General features: G+C 35.7%; 1 protein-coding gene across 12 annotated transcripts in view; it reads left to right on the forward strand.

The window, feature by feature from the left end:
- LOC150105365 (uncharacterized) overlaps positions 1-14,890 on the forward strand; it is a 521,942-nt gene that overhangs the window by 247,069 nt on the left and 259,983 nt on the right. For all 12 annotated transcript variants that reach the window (XM_090394098.1, XM_090394099.1, XM_090394097.1 and 9 more), the window contains one exon: positions 7,782-8,148. In XM_090394098.1, coding sequence (XP_090250224.1) covers positions 7,804-8,148 — 345 coding nt within the window. In that variant the 5' untranslated portion in view covers positions 7,782-7,803. The remainder of the gene's footprint in view (positions 1-7,781; positions 8,149-14,890) is intronic.

A 14,890-nucleotide genomic window follows, 5' to 3' on the forward strand; every position in this document is an offset into this window, starting at 1 on the left:
TAAAAGGGTTTTATAAGATATATGCAGGGGAAATGTTTCAGCACGTGGTTAGAGGGACCAGAACAAGAGGTCATTCCTGGAAATTGAATAGCATGGTCAGTAGGACTAGATTTTCTGCTTGGAGAGTTGTGAATGAGTTGGTTGCAGAGAATTAGTTGTGAGTGCTTTGTCTGTTAATGTCAAGAAGAGGTATGATAGATTGGGTATCCTGTGATGAGGCTTCAGACTCCATGGAGGTACCCATATAATAATGATAGTAGTAGTAATCCAAATTTTGTGAAAATGTGGTGGAGCCAAGTCTTAAAGTAACATATTCTGCACTGAAATTTTTGTACATCTGATAATTATTTGTATTTATCACTAATTTTACATTTTTCATGCTGTCTAAGAAAGTCTTTCAAGAAATTCATTTTATTATTCCCAAATGCTATTTCTTCATTCCAATCTATACAACTATAATTATATTTGCCCATAATGAACTCCTTTTCCTTGTGTGTGTAATTTTGAACTAACCAATTTGAATAGCTTATTGATGTTTTTTATGGAAAAGAAAGAATGGGGGGGGGGTAATTGAGAATGACAGATTCAGTGAGTGTGTGCATGGTATGAAAAGTGCACAAACATATCAACAATGATTATTGAGTGATGTACAAAAGAATGTGAGAGAAGAACAGGGACAAAAACAAGTAGCAATGGGTGTAAGGAGTGTGAAGATCAGTGCTTTTTTTTTCTGGCAGTACGCAGTACTGGCACCTTTTTTCTTAATTTTTTAAAAATTTGCGATTTATTGACAGCAAAATATATTATAAATATTCCAGTAGATGGTACTGTGTACACTAATTGAATTTTCAGTTTTGATTACTCGTAAGTTGGTACCCTGCTTTCCTGTTTCATAGGTTGCTATGCAACCTATGAAACAGGAAATTTCCACTAAGTTAAATCAGTGCAATAATTGTTCAAAATGAGTAAAAGAAGTAGTTACTTTATGCCAATATGCCAATGAGTAATTTTTACTCATTGGCATAAAGTAACTACTTAAGGAAGGTTGAAGAAGCAGAAATTGTTGAATCTACTTGTGATCCTGTAAAACAGAAAACTAGACCGAAAATACACTTGGTGAAGAGGATCGCGAAACCAAGACCAAAGCTCCATGTGGTCAAAAGGAAGAAGATTCTGATAATGATTAGCCCGAATGTTGGACATTTTTGCACATAAATCACTTCTGCGAGAGAAATGAGTGGCTGTATGTCAAGAATAAATTGTTGGGCTATTAAGTTTGTCGTGATGTCAAAAGTCTTGCCAACGATAAACACATGGGAACGAAAATTTCAGTGGAGTGGGCAAATGGGGAAATCATTCATTTTGGAGAATCTTGCAAACAATAGTTAATGTCATTAAGAAAAAAGATTTACGATCATAAGGAGAGTGCAGTGCACAAAGCGTGCCAAAAAATAAAATCTGAAGCAAAAAACGAAACATTAGAGAAAGTTTTCCTGAATACTTTGCCTCATCTTTGGCTGCTCCAAGGTAGTCATTCTACAATTGATACCAAAAGCAAAAAGCGATCAAGAGACGACGAGAGTATGTCGGAGGATATGTTAAAAGTGTGGAAGTTTTTTCTGTAATAACATCTTCGTGGTGAATACGGCACCTTTTTTTTCCAGAAAAAAAAGCACTTGTGAAGATTGGAGGGAAAAAATATTATGCTATATGGGGATTCTATAATATCCAGGATCAAAGATTAGGGATGTAAGTAAGGCTGTGGAATTGCAGAGGGTTAGAGTGAGTGAGATTATTGTAGTTGTGGAAGGAAAGATTTTCTGTGAGATGAGACTGGATTTGAAAGCCTTGATGATAGCAATGAATGCAAACAGCAAGAGTGGAAAGATCATGAGTGTGCTACCACTGTCGGTGCCAGGTTATTTTTCGCCCTAAGCAAAGTTTACAAGCGTGCCCCTTATTTCATAAACTAAAATGTTTCTAATTGACATTAAACAAAATGAAATTGTCTTTCAGGTTAAATTAATAGGGCTTTTTTTTTATTTTCTTTTTTAATTAATTTGAAAATTCTCTGTTATAATTCATTTACAAAAAAAAAAGTTATAAAATACTGAAATTTAATATTTTAAAATGTTAACGTCTTAAAATATTTATCTTAACTGAATTTTAAATAGCAGTAAGTTCAAATCATTTAGATAAGGAACAAAAAAGAACCAAGAGTTAAATAGTAAAATAGTGTGATGTGTGAGGGATAAGGAAAAAGAATCGATACCTAAATCATATATCACTATTTAATTTTGATATTTTAGTAAAGTATGAATTGCTTCAAGGGCTCACTTTAGTGAGTACGGGCATGGCAAACCCGAGGTACCAGATGCTGGACCATGCTTTACTTTATGTAATATACATCTATTATATTATTCTGTAGACTGGTCCCTCCTCTTCTTTCTTTGCTTCTTTCCCCTCTCCTTGCTCCTTCCCCCTGATGCTATTAGAGTATTCGAGGGCTAGGGGTGAGTCTTTCCTATCTTGCTAAGTCATTTCGTCTTATGCAGCCACTGAAGGAGGCAAGCTAGCCTCAGTAGGTGCCGGTCCCAAGCCTGGATAAATGGCGAGGGTTGATGTCAGGAAGGGCATCCGGTTGTAAAACTTTGTCAAGGCTGAACGCTACACATAAAAAAATATGAGAGAATACAGAAATGTTGCTAACTGTTAGGCAATTAAGTTTGAAACTATGCTTGACAATGCATGCATGTGTTGAGAAGCTTCAGTCAGTATCATGGATACGTGTTGTATACACACATGTTACATGATTTTTTGCGTATTGTAGTTCCGTTAAACTGAGTGAGTTGATTAAGTTTTTCCATATATCTTTCAGTATGGCACCCTGATTTCTGTTGAGGTTGTTACCTGTTCTTAATACCAGCTGCCACTTCCTTGAAAATTCTGTAACCGTAATCATCATCTAAATACGGCATAGAGCTATTTTCCCAGTCAATTGCATGGTTGGAAGTTGCAAAGTGATGTGCTAAGCCTGAGGAGACTGTTCTGTTGTCATTGATATTCCCAACATGCTCCTTCTGTCTGATTTCTAGGCCTCTTGAAGTTTGCCCAATATATGAAAGGCCGCATGTACCTGGAATTCTATAAACACCTGGATATTTGAAAAATGGTACACTGTCTTTAGGAGATCTTAATACTTGTCTCATGGTAGTGGTAGGCTTAAATACCACTCTGATGTTGTGAGATTTTAATATTCTTGCTAATCTTGAAGAGACTGAAGCTACATAAGGAATGACTACTGTTGAAGTACTGGGTGACTGTTCCTTGTTGTTGGAGGTTGTCTTTATAAAGGAACTTGTTGATAATGTTTGTAGGAAAACCATTCTGCGATAGTGTTATAGCAATTTGAGAAAGTTCTGTCTGTACCTCTTCTTCGTCTGAAATAAACTTTTTTTGGCTCTGTTCCGTAACATGTGAATGATGCTATATTTTTGTGATCTATGATGGTTGGAAGAATAATGTAAATAATATCCAGTATCTGTAGGTTTTCTGTATATGGAAAATTTAAAATTATTCTCCTGCCTTTTCACCAGTATGTCTATGAAGGGGAATTGTCTGTTTTTTTTTTCAACTTCTAGAGTAAATTTAATCTTGTTGTGAAGAGAGTTTATTCTCTAAAAATATCTGTAGGTTTTCCATGTTTTCATTCCAAATGATGAAAATATCATCAACATATCTCCACCTTATCGATGGTTTAGGTGTAATTTTGGTAAAAATTTCATTTTTCAACTTTTCCATGAATAGGTCTGCACAAGGTGGTGACAGTTGGGCTTAAGAATGGGTAACAACCTCAACAGAAATCAGGGGTGCCATACTGAAAGATATATGGAAAAACTTAATCAACTCACTCAGTTTAACGGAACTACAATATGCGAAAAATCATGTAACACGTGTGCATACAACACGTATCCATGATACTGACTGAAGCTTCTCAACACATGCACGCATTGTCACGCATAGTTTCAAACTTAACTGCCTAACAGTTAGCAACGTTTCTGTATTCTCTCATATTTTTTTGTGTACTGTTCAGCCTTGACAAAGCTAGACAGTCGCTAGCAGGCGGGATTATACTAATATATAGATTAATAAAGTACCTATGGTCTCATAACCACAAAAAGTCTCGTTTTTAAGTATTTTATGACCAAATATGTATAATTTAAATAGACAGATAGTCCACTTTTTAGTTGTCTGTTCTGGATGTGTTCTTTTTGTTCTGACCAAGGTAGTCAATCCTGTATGTTCGAAATATTGAGTTCAACACTGGCAGGATATACTGTAGACACCTGGGAAAGAGGGGGGGAGAATCTAGGAGGTCCTCGATTTGTTTGAGAAAGATAGATACTTTGTTTAGGGGTTTGTATAATGCTCTGATTCTGTGTTGTTATGATAAAGTTATGGTGTATGTATAGTTTGGTTTATGAAGGAATGGGGGGTTATTTTAAAGAGTTTGGTGAAGGTTTTTCTTGTATCAATTTTCTTGAAATGATGTGAGTAGAGCCTATTATTCCAGGTTTGGTGCTGGTCCTGAAAGTGAAATTCATTTTCCCTAAAAACTAAGGTTTTGAAAATTCCAAGTTTCTGGGCAAGATGGTGTTGTGAAGTGGTATGTAGGTATTTTCTTGTGTGTGTGTGTGGGGGGGGGGTAAGTAAATTGAGCACATGAGGGGTCCCATTTGCTTGCCTTGTAACTAAAGTATCTAATAGGACTAGGCCCTGCATACAAAGTACAACAGATAAATAGGGTTCTCTCCTGAAACAATAGAGAATCAGAACAGCATATAAACCTCCAAACAAAGTATCTACCTTCCTGAGACAAATCAAAGGACCGCCAGGAACCTCATTCCTTTCCAGGTGTCTAGAAAAGGGGGAGCATCTTCTGTCAGTCAAAACTCAGTATTTCAGACAGACCTTTGCTCAGGAAAAAAGAACATAAAAAACACATTTGGAATGGACAACAAAAATATGCAGATGATCTCGACACCTTAGAAAAAGACCACTTCATCAGATAGAAGAAAGCCTAAGCTACTTCACAAATCCCAGTTTAAATGAGACAGACTGTTCATGGAAGTAGCACAAACTCTGCAGAACCAGGTTAACTGTAAGAACCGATGGTATGATCTCATAGATTTTGATTCATCACTCTATCTACTCTATCTACCCATCAGCATTAATAACAGAGATCACCACTGCCGCCCTCCATGCATATGACTGCCCTTGTTATTCAGATCATTTTGCTGTGTCTTCACTGAGTGTGGATTGTTAAATTGCCTCTGATATTGAGCTTGCAAAACACTGGCTTGTAAATAATTAATTTTAGTTAATAAATTGTTTATTTTCATTCCAGTGTCTATGTAGTTTTTCCTTTCAGAAACTTCGACATGAATCAAAACCAGCTGCAGAAAGTTTAACATCAAAATGCAGCCCTGAAGATTTTAAAACTAAACCAAAACATAGTACTAGTGAAAGCAGACAAAGACAATGCCACAGTGATCCTAAACACAGATGAATATAATAAATTAAAAGAACTGTTATCCAATGCATCACTTTATATGCCTATAGTAAAGAATCCTATAGTATCACTAAAAAATAAAACTAAGTCTGTTAGATAATATGTTACCAGTTGGCCAATTAAAACTAGTTCCAAATTCAAGATTTTTGATCTGCATACACCAAAACTATTGGGCTACTCATCTTCCAGCAGGATCTTGCCCCGTGCCACCCTTCAAAAAAAGTGAGAGAGCTCTTCAAAAATCACAACATCCAGTTGTTTTACTGGCCAGGTAATTCTCCTCACATTAACCCAATAGAAAATTTGTGGGCCATAGTGAAAAAGAAACTTGCAAAATTAAATTGTGATACAAAGGATTAACTTAATACAATCCATTATGAGAGTATGGTTTTAAGATGCAGAAATAAGAAAAATGTGTTCTATGTTGGTAGGGTCCATGCCTAAGCGAATTAATGAACTTAGGAACAGAGGAGCACATATAAATTTTAGATAAAAGTTGAAGTTTTAAAAATTTAAATAAAAAATTTTCTTTAAAATATGAGTGTTTGGATTAATTTGTTTGCTACTGTAGATGCCACTAAGTTTAAGAAAGTATCTAGATCATCTTGACGTTTGCCTGTTTCTGTCTTAACACTTGCATTTTTATTTCCATGTAAATCTTTTTTCTTTGCATTTTTGATTTTTCACATTCATTACTTTTTCTAGACATCATAGCTCATAAAAGAAATTATTTTTTAACCAATTCAAACACTATTGTGTGTATTTAATAACTTAATGTATTTCATGCTTCACATACCAAATTATTAAGGGAGTTTGTACATTCAGTATTATCACTTGTAGCTGGAAAATTTGCAGAATTATGTATCTTTATCCTGTGTTAGGGCTTGAACACATTGAGTTTGTGGCATTACCATTTTACAAAGCATTTTTGCAAAAGAGCACTTAATGAAATAGCATTATGTTGGGGTCTTACTGTATTATAAAAAAACTAAATGAAATCTAATTACATAAATAATATAGAAATAAACTATATTTTCTAATATATATATATATATATATATATATATATTTTTTTTTTTTGCATTTGTTTTTTCATATATGTTTATCATTACAGTATTTCAGTTTTCTTGCAAAGAATTTTTTCCATAATGAATTGTTGGGGAAGAATTTTCCATGAACTGTTCTTGATGTTTATTTGATATTTATTTTTTTAAAAGATACTTTTGATATTATTTAAGCAGCATTTCTTCTGAATATTTCAGTTTACCATGAATTCTAACTATTTCATCTATTGGTCGTGGGCTTTCCACTTTTCACTTTTCTCTCCCAGCTAACTTGTTTATCAATTTGCTTTAAACTCCCTGTGTTGTGGCCTTACCACATTGAACATTAAAAAAAAAAATAAAAAAAAAAATTGGTTAGACTATAAATTATATATTTAGTTTAATCCTTTATCCAAGTGTAAGCAAACAATGTTTGCAGCTGAAGTATCTTCAGGACTGGGGCAATTCTTGGCAAAGGTGGACTAAGTGAAAAAAACTTCCGTCATCTTTCTCTAATCCAGAGTAATTTAATAATAAGGTATGGCACCTTTTGGCAACTGGCATATGGAAATATAAGTTCTGCATTGCTTCAACCTTGGTATCACCTCTGGGTCTGGCTCCCACTGAAGGGATCTCAATAAAGGTCGAAACCAGTCTGGGTAGTGACCCTTCTCATATTGCATAGCATTATACACGTCTGCAAGGAGATGTACTTTGCATTATAGGATACCAAGGAAAGTGATGAGAACTTAGTCAACCTTTGCCACTAGTTGCCCCAGTCCTGAAGATATTTACTTCAGGCACAAACTTTGTTTGCTTACACTTGGATAAAGGATTAAACTAAATATATAATTTATAAGTACAAAAGATTCTTCATTGAATCTCTCTGTCCTAAAAACTTCTAATCTCAATAAACATAGATTTGTTTTGCCAATTTGAGTTTGATGAAATACAGGAAATTAGTAAATTATTATAGTTATTATATAATTTTCATTGTCAGCTCTTAAAATACCAGGGAGTTGAAGAAAATACATACAAACTCCTAAAATACTATGTGCTGCAACTTAGTCTTATTTTTCAGACTTGGTCTTATTTTTGTCTTGCATATTGAAGAGTTTTTAATTACATTTTTTTAAAGTTGCTTATTAATTTTTTATACATTGCAGCTGTCTTCATAATTTGTAAATCATGAATCAAGAAAATCAATCATCATCTGGACCACCACATTCTACAGCTGCTACAGCTGTTGCTATCAGTAACATGCAATGCGATCAAGTATCTGGACAGACATCAGCCACTACCACAGTTGCCATGGTGTCAGTTCCCATGAGTATTTCTCTTCCCCCTGCAGCAGGGACAACTGTAATTTCTAATTCTACTCCAAATATAACAGCTGTAACTCACCCTTCTCTTCCACATCCTCCTATATCACATACTCCTGCTCCACCTCAGACTGCACCTTCCCAAGTAACTTGCCCACCACAAAATATGATACAGTCAGCCCTGACAACAGTCCCTTCATCTCTTCAGCAGGTAAGAAATGTTTGCATTTCAAATACTTTATATACACAAAAATTTTTCAATTTTTAATATAAATTCTGCTATCAGTTAGTAATTATTAACTGGCTGATTAGTTAAAGAAACGGAAAGGATTTTACTCCCTTTGAAGGAAGTAAAAGAATCATCTGAAAGATAATCAAGAGGAGTAATGGGTGGCTAAAGAATGGCACTATATGGGGGATTTCATTATTAGCATTGTAAGTTGAAAGTTCTTTCACTTGGTTATACTATAAATTAAAGATGCCAAGAAATTGTATTCTTGGTTTCATCCTCTATGCAAGTGTAAGCAAACAGTTTGCACATGAAGTAACTTCACAACTGAGCTACTTCTATATAGAGGCTAATGACTTAACATCAATTGCCTTAGTATCCCATAATGCAATGCAATGCAATGAACTTTTGAACATGTATAATGTTATGCATTATGGGGAGGGTCACTACCCAGACCGGTTTCGACCTGTTTTGAAGGTTACAGGAAAATTCATCGAAAAGGCAATACGTCGAATGAACAATTCATCGAAAAACAATTCGCCGAAAATTTTAAATTTTCGATAATGTTATGGTAAAAGTAATCCATTTAGAACAGAAACTGAACCATGCAGACAGCTTCTTGTACCAAATACTTTATATACACAAAACTTCTTCTACTAAGTCATTTAAGTCAGAGAGTTTTTGTAATACAGTACATAATTTGAACACGTTATTTCTTTGTCGCCCCAAATATAGCTGAACTGAAAACTGGAACATTTGGACATTTTCTTGTAAAAGTTTCAAATAGCGAATCTGAGTAAAATTCATCCCATAATAATTGCTGTATCGAAGTTGCATATTACTACTAGCAACAACAATAATAATGAAGCCCGCATAGTTCAGTCGATAAAAACGAAGCCGTTTAGTTAGAAAGACCTGGGTAGTTGGATCCCATTTACGCATAATTTTTATCAGTCCTATTCTGCTAAAGGTAAGTTAGCAGGCATAATATAGATACGGCTGGGCTTTTCTTCCGGAAACAGGCAAATCAGTCCCATGAACAGACATGAAACAGTTATCGGACAAGAAAGACTATAAGAACCATATTGTTCTATAATTTTTCCCTACGAAAGTAGCATTGTAATCTCCTTATTCACGGTTCAGGGTTTGTTCTAAATGGATCAATTTTCTCATAACATTTTCGAAAATTTTAAATTTTCGGTGAACTGTTTTTTCGATGAATTGCATTTGCGACGAATTATCATTCGATGAATTGTTCATTTGATGAATTGCATTTGCGACGAATTATCGTTCGATGAATTGTTCATTTGATGAATTGCATTTGCGACGAATTATCGTTCGATGAATTGTTCATTTGATGAATTGCATTTGCGACGAATTATCGTTCGATGAATTGTTCATTTGATGAATTGCCTTTTCGATGAACTCTCCGGATACTGTTTTGAAGGTTCATTAGTGGGAACCAGACCCAGAAGTGATACCAAAGTTGAAGTAATGCAGAAGTCAAATTGTCACATCTTATTATTAAAATACTCTGGATTAGAGCTAGACTTTGAAGTTTTTTCACTAGTGATAAAGATGCCAAGAATATAATGTCTTGGCATCTTTAATTTATAGTATAACTAAGTGAAAAAACTTTCAACATTTATCTCTAATCCAAAGTATTTTACTAATAAGGTGTGATGCCTTTTGACTACTTGTATATGGAAATGTGACTTCTGCATTACTTCAACCTTAGTATCGCTTCTGGGCTTGGCTCCCACTGATGAGACCTCAGTAAAGGTAGAAACTGGTCTGGGCAGTGATCCTTTCCCTAATTCATAGCATTATATGTCCGAAAGGATATGTGCATTGCATTATGGGATACTAAGGATTGATACCAAGTCATTAGCCTCTATATAGAAGTAGTGCACTCATGAAATTACTTAACGTGTAAACTCTGTTTGCTTCACTTGGATAAAGGATGAAACCAAGAATATAATTTCTTGATGGTTTGTTAGTTTTGTTTTCCAGGAGGAGAGATGAGTAGGTTAATTAAAACTTTGGATGTGAATTGCAAATAAGCAGAAGACTTAAGGGGGAGATTGCTGTGGAGAAAAATGATTTAATGATTTTAGCAAATCTCCTTGGTTCTACTTTTTAGGAAATGGAATAAGCCTTTCATTATTATATCACTTGCTTTTTTGGATTTGTGCTGCCTTTTTTGCAGGAAATAATATTCAGGTGCAAGAGGTTATATCAGTGTTACTGCTATTGATTCTGTATGTCCTAAAACATTGCAAGTAACAACTGTTATATTATAAACAGAGTTTGGTGAGACACCAAATTTGTTGTCTTTTGTTGCATAGAAATTTATAATGAAGAAATGGTGGAATCTTTTGAGTCATCAAAGAAGACAGCTGACAACATATAGTCTCCAACAAAGGAAAACCTGTATTTCTTAGAGACTAAAATAGAAAAGTAAGAAATGAATCTGTATGATAAAAATGCTTTGGGAAAATTTGGAGAAAAGGCTGAACTTAACAGTAATATTAAGTACCTATATGATTTTCTGCTCTGGATTTGAACTAACATTGTACTGACATAATTCATTATCAGCTTCATTTATTTTGGGGAGGGCTTTCTGATATACAGGGTGTTCGGGATAAATTTGACATATTTATAATTAATTATATTTTTCCGTAAGTTACATGTATTAACACACACTTCTCTTCATTTAAAAGTTTGGACCCTTCTTCATTCATATACAAGATGTCAGAAAGGATGGATAGCTGGAACCCACCTGAATCATGGAAGAGAATAACTTGTATCATGATGATTCGTGCCCGCCATCAAAATAAGGATATTACGACTGCTGCCCAATGCTCCCTGAATACAGTAAAAACAATCAGGCATGAACTAGAGACTTGCAATGGTGACTACGAGGATGTAGCAAGAAGAAAGATCCCTAGCAGACGATCTGATTGCGTTCGTACAGCAGAATTCCTCGCAAATCTGCAGGAACAGGTGTTGAAGAACCCTGGCATTGGAATTCGGGCTTTGTTCGTGGAGTTGCTAACTGTAGTCAAGCCCTGGATAACAAGGGTAGCCAATGGTAGGCCGTATGTATGGCAGCAGGATTCGGCCCCTTGCCACACCTCTGGGAAAAGTCAAAAATGGTTGTCTGAAAATTTCTACGACTTCACCAGTCCAAATGTTTGGCCTCCAAACTCCCCAGACCTTAACCCCATGGATTATTTTGTATGGGGCGCAGTTGAAAAAGACACCAATCGCACTTCCAGTAATACAAAAGCCCAGTTAATGGATAAAATTAAAACAGTTTTTGCGGCCCTTCCCAGGGAGACTGTAGCATCAGCTTGTTCGAGGTTCCGAAGCAGAATTGAAGCTGTGATCGATGCTAATGGTGGTTATTTTGAGTAAATCTTGTTGATAGTATTGTAATTAACTCTGCCTGTAATGTTTTTTTGTCAATTCATTAAATTTAATAGATACAAAGAAGATTTTCTTTTTCCTTACGAAACTGTCAAATTTATCCCGAACACCCTGTATATATGAAGCCAGATTTAAAATCAAGGGACTTTTTTTTCAGTCTGCCATAGTTCTACAGAATTTTTCCAGCTTAATCAGATATGGTTAAGTTGAGGAAATATTGGGAGACTATTCATGCATATGCACTTATGTGTTCATGATTAAAATAAGTGGGGTGAGGTAATAATTGTTTTTAAATTAAGCAATAAATGTAGATGAAAGTACTTTCTTTACAGTCATTAGATTTTGTATTTATTGCCATTTTATTGTGAGCAGTGGATGACATCGGTAAGAGGTGTGATATTGATGTTATTTTCTAAAGGTGGCCCTAATTATATCTGCTCTTTTCAGTAACGACTATTAACTCTGCTGACTTGTGATTTGTTTCACCAAACTAGACATGTTCCAACCTTTTGTGATTTAAATTTATCATCATCATCAAATTCCTGACATGTACCCTCAAGGGATGTACAGGATATTCGAGAGTACTACATAAAAAACTTACATCGTTACTAACTTCCTATCGGCAATTTACCTCCAAATCAATCTGTTATCTGTCAAGAGTCATATCAGATCTTATATTTCTGTCTCTTCTAAGGCACTTTTTACCTATCAATCCACCTATCACCTTGGTCTTCCTTTGGGTCTTTTTCCTGTCAACTTGGCAGAGATCACCTGTTTTGCTAATCTTTCCTGTCCCATTCTGTTTAAATGACCATACCACCTGAGAATAGCTCTGCTAACATTCCTGAAGATTTAAATTTATTACTGTATTTATTACTAAGAAGAAGCAATAACAAAAGTTTAAGGAAAAAGGAAAATTTGATTGCAATCAAATGTTCTTTTTTATTCTCAGTGCTATCTCTTTTGAAATGGCTTCCTGTTCTGTATGTTATTGGTTATTCGGAAATATTTGGATAGTTTAAGGTTCGAGCCTAGGTAACTTCAAGGAAACCTTCAAATATCCTTTAAGGAATGTGAATGACTGACTGTCTGGGGCTTCTGACCTATTGTATGGTCTCTCCCCTCTTCTAGCAGATTATACCAGTTGATATCCACCTCATAATGAATGAGGACAAGCTGACAATTAGGAACTTAGCCGACCTATTCTGTATTGGGCTAAACAAGAAACACAACGGTAAAACATGATGGAATATCATGATGGCTAAGGCATTGCCTGGCTCTATTATCAGAGAACCACGTTACAATGAAAATTCAGCTACCTTAGCAAACCCAGTAATCAAGATCAGCATAACAGAAGATAAGAACCATTAGTGTGAGAAATATCAAATGTGAAAGAAGTAGACCTTGAAGAGTACAGAGTACAGAAGAGTAGACCTTGAAGAGAAGTGCAATGTTGACATAATGGGCATTATTGTGATGAAGAAGAATGAACAGGTGAAATTCTATGAATAACTCTGCCAAGTTGGCAGGTGCTGCTATAGACCAGGTGATGGAATAGATGGTGGAGATAGTATGCATAAACAAATTGATGAAATGAGTGGAAGGAGGGTAATTATTATGGGAGGATTTCAACTATGGTAACATTGATTGCAAGGAGGAGAGGACATGTGAGGAAGGAACTGGATTTTATTCATTTATTAAGGGATAACTATCTGAGACAGCATGTAATAGAAAATACTAGGGATTTGAGAGTGCTTGACCTGGTAATAGCATCTGAGAATTTGACTGATGAATATGACCATGTTGCCACCTATTGGCAACATGGTCATATTCATATCCTTGAGCTGGGAGGTGGCTAAAGGTGTGGAATTTTCAATTAAGACAGGGTATATGTGGAATTACCGTGCTGGCAAGTATGACAAGCTTAGGAGATTGCTTGGTTCAGTGCCATGGCATGTAAAACTGCAAGGGCTATGTTGACAGAGCATGGGAAGTGGTCAAGGAGCATTTACAGGAGGTTATGACTGATTGTATACCTAGGGTCCGAATAGTAAAACAAGTAGGGGTTAAATGGATGAATAACACCATTAAGCTTGAGCTGCAAAAAAAAGAAACAACTGTGGAGGGAATTTAAAGAGGAAAGGTGACCTACAGGCACACAAACAGTATAAAGCGCAGGCCAGAAGGGTAACGAGTGTGGTAAAAAAAAGCAAAAGTGGATTATAAAAGGAAACATAGCTATGCAAGCTAAAGAGAAACCCAAACAGTTCTTTAAATTTTTTGCTGCAAGCAGAAAAACTGTACATGGCAGAATGATTTTAAGGAATGCCTATGGTCAGGGGGTCACTGAATCAGTCGATATAGTGGAATTACTGAGTGAGCACTTTGCAAGAGTATATCATTCAGGTGGTGACATTGAAAGAATGAAGGAACCATTAGTTTATATGGGAATTGTGATGAATGAATTGGAGGTGAATAGTCTATTACAGAACCTTAATGTGAATACATCTGTGGGATTGGATGGTATACTGGCACGGGTCTTACGTGAAGCGGCTAAAGAATTATCAGTGCCCTTGACTATGTTGTTTAATCTGAGTCTCGGGTCTAGTTTAGTCCTGAAGGTGTGGAAAGAGGGGAAAATAGTTCCACTGCATAAAGGAGGATCCAAGACTACTGTTGCAAATTACCGACCGATCAGCATATCAGGAATTGTTGTCAAGATCTTGGAGAAAGTAGTCAAGGGAAAAATACAGGAATGGATTGATAAAAATGAGATACCATATGGGGGACAGCATGACTTTGTGAAGGGTAGATCATGCCTCAGTAACTTGCTCAAGTTTTATAGCACAGTGACGGCTGAACTGGATAAGGGTAATGGGTTTACAATGATACTGCTGGATCTGGCTGAGGCCTTTGACAGGATACCACATGGAATTCTAATCCGTAAACTGCAACATATGGGAATGGATATAGGGTTATTGAGATGGATAGGTGGGTGGTTGATGGAGAGTTATCAGAGAGTAGTTTATTCAAGAGTGGAATCCAAAAGCGGCCTGTGACTAGTGGTGTGCCACAGGGTTCTGTTCTTGGACCACTGCTGTTTAATTTGTTTATTAACGATATAGGGAAGGATCTAAGAGGAACGGTTCATTTGTTCACTGATGATGCAAAGTTTGGTAGGGCAATAATGAATGCAGAAGATGTCAAAATCTTGCAGGATGATGATGATTTGGATAGATTGGAGTTCTGGGCTAATTTTGTCAATTTAATGTGACAAAATGTAAGGTTATGC

The sequence above is a fragment of the Typopeltis vanoorti genome, chromosome 6 (genome assembly GCF_054136105.1).
Source record: "Typopeltis vanoorti isolate ZY-2024b chromosome 6, IOZ_Tvanoo_1.0, whole genome shotgun sequence".
In the NCBI taxonomy this organism is placed as follows: domain Eukaryota; kingdom Metazoa; phylum Arthropoda; class Arachnida; order Uropygi; family Thelyphonidae; genus Typopeltis; species Typopeltis vanoorti.